This window comes from Athene cunicularia, unplaced genomic scaffold (assembly GCF_003259725.1).
Source record: "Athene cunicularia isolate RWA unplaced genomic scaffold, athCun1 SCF_1, whole genome shotgun sequence".
In the NCBI taxonomy this organism is placed as follows: domain Eukaryota; kingdom Metazoa; phylum Chordata; class Aves; order Strigiformes; family Strigidae; genus Athene; species Athene cunicularia.
In genome coordinates this window covers 1,121,864-1,127,480 of record NW_020799155.1, presented here as the reverse complement: position 1 = coordinate 1,127,480, position 5,617 = coordinate 1,121,864, and the positions used below count along the sequence as shown (strand labels likewise).

Here is a 5,617-nt window from a genome sequence, read left to right as displayed (position 1 = left end):
GGCCACAGAAAGCCCTTAATAATATCCCTCACTCCCTCAAGAGACACAATTTTAATAACTCCATCCAAAATTTCAGAAGTGCCATCCTTTATCTAAAAATTGACAGTTCTGTCACCATCTTAAGCCCAATCTGTGAAGAGAACTACATATTTTTTAGTACTTTATAACTTAAGTATTGCAACTGAAATTCCTGGTGCTGCTTCCAAGAAACCTCACAAATTTTCTCCAAGAGCATGTCCTAGTACTTCCGAGAAGCAGCAACCTGAATACAATATGAAGGAGGAAGTGCCTCACACCTGTACAGCAGTCTGGCCTCCAACATCTGTTCTATACTTGCACTAAATTCAAGTGTCACAGGGTGTGAAGCTTAATGAAAGTAGGAGGACAGCAGTAGGCCTCTACAGAAAGCCTGGCCCCATACAGCATTTCAACGTCAGCAGTGCTGGGGAACACATTTCATGTGGTTTAGGCCCACAGGCCCAAATTTCATAGAACCACAGAATGGTTTGGGTTGGAAGGCACCTTAAAGACCAACTAGTCCCAAGCCCCCTGCCATGGGCAGGGACACCTTCCATTAGCCCAGGTTGCCCAAAGCCCCGTCCAACCTGACCTGGAACCCTGCCAGGGAGGGGGCAGCCACAGCTTCTCTGGGCAACCTGTGCCAGTGTCTCACCACCCTCACAGGGAAGGATTTGTATTTGTTGTTTACGTTCTAGAAAAACTGAACTATGTGTACTTTTATTAGGCTTTTCTCAAAAAGGAGTGTAGAAGCAGTCTTTGTGTATCGAGTATCTTTATTTCTTCCCCTTTAGGGGAGAATTTTCTCAGATACTAAAGTTTCAGAGATTGAGCCTGCAGTGCAGTAAGTGAAGAGCTAGTTAGGAACAGTTAATGATGCGTGCTGCGTTTGTTTCATTGGGGGGGAAGGAGAGAGAGAAGAAGAACAACCAATAATCATATTTTAAAGTAAGAGAGTAGCAGTAGACTTAGGCCTAAACTGAAATGTGGTCCAAAATACCCCTCAAGCACTGGAGGAAAACCTGTATCTTGAGCTCAGCTTTTCAGTGTATGGAGTCACCAAGTTTTCCCATCCTAGTGGGGAATATGGCACCATTTTTCATCTTTAAAGCATGATGAAAGACCTTTGGGGAGGGCCTGTCTAGCACCCTTTTTGTTCCGTTCGTTTGTCTGCCTTCTTTATATGGCATGTGCTAGCCCATTTCACTATGCCCTGGGCTCCCCTCCTCTCACAGTGCTGCTTGCTTCCCTGTCCCCTGCTGCTCTGGATACCCTCCTCAATCTCCTCCAGCCTCTCTCCCCTCCAGCTCACCATTGCTGCCTCTGGATGCTGCCTCATAGGTCCCCCCCTGAGCAAGCCCCTCCAGCCGACTTCTCTGCGGCAGCTGGGGCTGGGTGCAAGGCCAGGAGCCCGCAGAGCATCCTGGCCCGTGCTTTGTACCGTGTCTGACCTGCCAGCAGGTCAGGCATGCTTCCCAGGTCAAGGGTGCTTCAGCAGTGGGAAGCTGATGACCTAAAAGCTTAGCTCCTCTCTTGCAAGAGGCATTGGTAAGTAATCGGTGATGTCCCATGTTACAGATGCAAGAAACATCCCATTTTACACAAAGGTTTAGAGTTGCCTGTGCCCACAGTCCTCCCCACAGCAGAATCACAGTTAAAATTGGGGATTTCTGTTGATTCTTACAATGACATTTCAGGGATTTAACTTCAGTGCCAAGATGGTATAATTAATGTCACAGCTCAGCCTGTCATTAATATCTTCTGTTTGCTTGCACCGTTCATTCTTTAAGGTTGTTCTACAGATTTCCTTTCACTTTCATATATTTAAAATTTCTGTTTTCTAATGCATATGTTCTGCCTGTCTAGTTTGTTTGAAATAATTATTTTCTGTTTAAAGAGTAACAGCTTTTTATTTATGCTGGAAACATTGATACAGAACCTGATTTTTGTATGTTAAATATTGCAGAAATTTGTTTAGAGAATTTGGGCAACAAAAATGAACTTTGTCTGCACTGTTTGTGTTTGTCCTTGTTACCCCTTAATGAGTTGGACGATACAGATATAATGGATAACTTCAATTTAAAAAGCCCAGCCCATGAAGGTTTAACCCATAAAATATTTTATTTCCAATAGTACCTGAACGTTTCCAGATATCTCAAGGCCTTTGTTTTAAAATGTGCCAGTTACATGGGTGTTTTGGAAGTTTTTATTTGTTCCAACTGCATCTTAGAAAGAAGTCCATACTTTTTCATTTTTTTCTGTCATCAGCCTTGAAGCATCTTGTTTGGACATGTCATACTTCTGTTTAATTTAATAAAACCAGCAATAGTCTACTCTTTCTTTCAAGTTGCTGTCAGCCTTACCCTTCTGTCTTTCCTTCTGCCTTCCTTTTCATTTTTTGCTGACTGCTGCCCTCTGTCTTCCTTTTTTTTCTTTATCTTTTAGAGAAGAGTCCTTCTATTGTACTGTTCCTATAACACCTGTTAAGAGGGAGGGATCAGGCTGGGAGAGGACAGAGGAGGTGAGGTTGTAAAAGTCTGGGCTAATTAAAATTTAGGTATATTTAATGCAACTTCAGTTCAGGCAGCCCTACACAAATTTTCCAAAGTTTTAATCTTTTGGTCTAATCAATTGAATAATACCTTTTGGTTTTCAGCTTAATCATGATGGCTTTTGAATGAAATGTGAAAGTTTCATTTGAATTTTTGACATTATCGTAAGGCTGAAATTTTTGTAAGGTATTTAACAGCAATTTAAGGAAATAAAAAAGTTTGTACTTAAATAATGTTAAATTTGAGATGTAATCACTTGATTTAAAAGAGCAAACCACACTCCATTCTTATCTCATTATATGAAAGGGACATTACATGGAAGGCTTGGTGGCAACCTTACCTTTGGGGGGTTGGTTTTGGGGTTTTTTACTCCCCATTGGCTTTCAACTCTGTCCCAGTTTTGACTGAGAATATATCCCCTTGTAATACAATATCAATAACATTTGCATGGTTTAACTGACTGTAAGAGCTCTCAGTTCTTTAACCTTTAATATTTTGGCAGTTTATAATGAAGTGTATTTGATAACATGGACCATTAACATGTACATTTGTAGCTGAAGTTATTTGTATTACATTTTCAGAATTTGTTCGGAAGCAACAGTCTTGATGGAGGAAGCAGCCCTATGGTAAAACCTAAAGGAGATAAACAAGTAGAGTATTTAGATCTGGACCTAGATTCAGGAAAATCTACCCCACCTCGTAAGGTAAGCATATGTTCAACTCTTGCACTTCTGCCATCAAGAGTTTAAAATTTCTTCACAAGTAGTTGCTGGGAAAGAGGGAGCCTCCAGCAAGATCATCTTAACTAGTTTGTCAAATGATCAGTCAGAGCACCTATGCTGGGCCTTTCAGAGAAACCTGTGCTTGTTGTAGATCTGTCTGTGACAGCTACTTACTTTTTGTTTCTAATTTATTTTCACTTTTTTTTTTTTCCACTCTCCCTTGCCTTGCCCAGAAAAAGAGCAGTGGTTCAGGCAGCAGTGTGGCAGATGAAAGAGTTGATTACGTTGTAGTTGACCAGCAGAAAACGCTAGCACTGAAGAGCACACGAGAGGCATGGACTGATGGGAGACAGTCTACAGAATCTGAAACACCTACAAAAAGTGTGAAATGAAAATACTGCTTTTTCTTCAAAGAACAGAAAGAATGAATTTTGAAGAATTACAGAACCACAATGGCAGTGTTGTTCGACCATACAGTACCTGATTCACTGGTGTGTGACTAGGTTCTTGACTGAGTAGGATGGAAGTCAAAGGACGCTATGAATATATCAGAGGAATAAGATCATAAATTGGCTCTGTGCTCTCTGGAAAAATTGCAACCTGTAAATAACATGTAAAATAGTATCGCTTAGCTTTCAGAAAACCTTTTGTTCTGTAGTTAACACATTGTAGTATTACTATGTTTATGCACTTTTTCAGTTACAAGGTTGGTTCAGGTATTCCCAGTTAGTGTACCGTAACAACTAATTCATCTGGAGAATTTTTTTTTTCCTTACACTACTATTCCTTACGATTTTAGGTTAATTAAGCTACATGTAGATACAGAAATTAATATTTGAACTTCATTTTAACAACTTAAAATTGATTTTTTGCGAAAATATTTTCACAATTGAATAATCTACTTGAAATGCCAAGAGACGACCGTTAGTTACATACTTGTTTATATTTAATACACGCAAGATTATCTGGAAGTCTACAGGTTACCTTCCTAACAAAAATTGCTGTGAGTTAATAATAATGAACTGTACTGGGTTTAGACCTACAATCCTGGCTTATATGTTAGTTGTTAGTGGTGGAACTTCTATTGTATTTTATTAATGACAGTGTTCTGTGTTCAATGGGTGAAGATTCTGCAGGGTGGGATCTTACACTTTTAAAGACTGAATAATTAAATATCAAGTAAGCCTGCAAACCACTGATGGCATGCAGTAATATTGTGATCTCACACATTAACAAGAAATAACCTTTATATTATTTACAGAAGGTAGAGTATATCAATCAGGTACGTACCAAGCACTATTGTGCTAATACACTGATCAGGTTTAGACAATGAGCTTTAGTTTTTTACTATTTAGAAGTTCTAATGTCAGTTTTCAGTTCAAGATTAATGGGACAGTTTGACATTCACTGTTTGTAGTACTAGCAAAATACTGTGATTTTTTGAATTAGACATTAATTCAAATGGAAATACTATGTTTTGACACCATAGTGCCCTTCTTATGATCTCTATTTTACTTTAATCTCCTGCTTGGCCTTATATTTAAATCCCTATGCAACTGATATTTTATATCTCTGTTTTTAAAAATTAGATAATATACTTAAATGATCCCCTTGTAAACCACTTGTTGCTCTTTCCTGGTACAGGATTTTAAGCTCTGTATACTGTGATCCTTTCTTTTACTATGCCAGTTCCAAATAATAATCTGCCTTGGTTTAGAAATGTTTTTTGTTATTTGGAAGAAGATAGAGTTCTTTAAATACGTGAATGAGTTAGGTCTAGATAGAAAACTTACTAACACTTTTTTTTTGTTTTACACAAGCACCCTCAAGTAAGCGGTTGGTTTTATTTTCCCACCCCATTGTTTTATTTTGTCCAGATGATTTAAATTTGAGCATAGAGCTGTGTTGTTTTCTGGCATGTTGGCCTTAGTACTGTGCCTAATCTACCATTGGTTGTTCCTCTCCCCTCACAGTCACAACCTACAGTATGTAAATTATCTTATTCTTAACAAAGGTTCTTTTTAAATTAGTAAGATTTTGATGCTTTGAATGTTCATTTTAAAAAGAAACTAAACACAATGCATTTTGAGGTGAATTTTAAATAAATCAAGTTGTTCAGTTTTGATGTGTAAACTCTGTCCTGTGAAACAGCAAACCAATGTTGATGCGTCTGTGAAGGTGCCTAGATACAAACCATGCTTTTTTTAAATTGTATTAATACCTCAAAAAAAGTACAGCTAAAACAATTTTCAAAATTATTCTCTGCACCAGGCAGCTAAATAATCTGAATTCCTAGTCTTTTGGGAGTCAGAAGAAGGGATTTGA

The 5,617-nt window shown here is 38.4% G+C and overlaps 1 protein-coding gene across 1 annotated transcript in view; it reads left to right on the top strand.

Moving 5' to 3' along the window:
- GAB1 (GRB2 associated binding protein 1) overlaps positions 1-5,351 on the top strand; it is a 110,058-nt gene extending 104,707 nt beyond the window's left edge. Inside the window, exons 13-14 of the mRNA XM_026866962.1 lie at positions 3,152-3,274; positions 3,526-5,351. Of these exons, the coding sequence (XP_026722763.1) occupies positions 3,152-3,274; positions 3,526-3,684 (282 nt within the window). The 3' untranslated portion in view covers positions 3,685-5,351. The remainder of the gene's footprint in view (positions 1-3,151; positions 3,275-3,525) is intronic.
- The last annotated feature ends 266 nt before the right edge of the window (positions 5,352-5,617 follow it).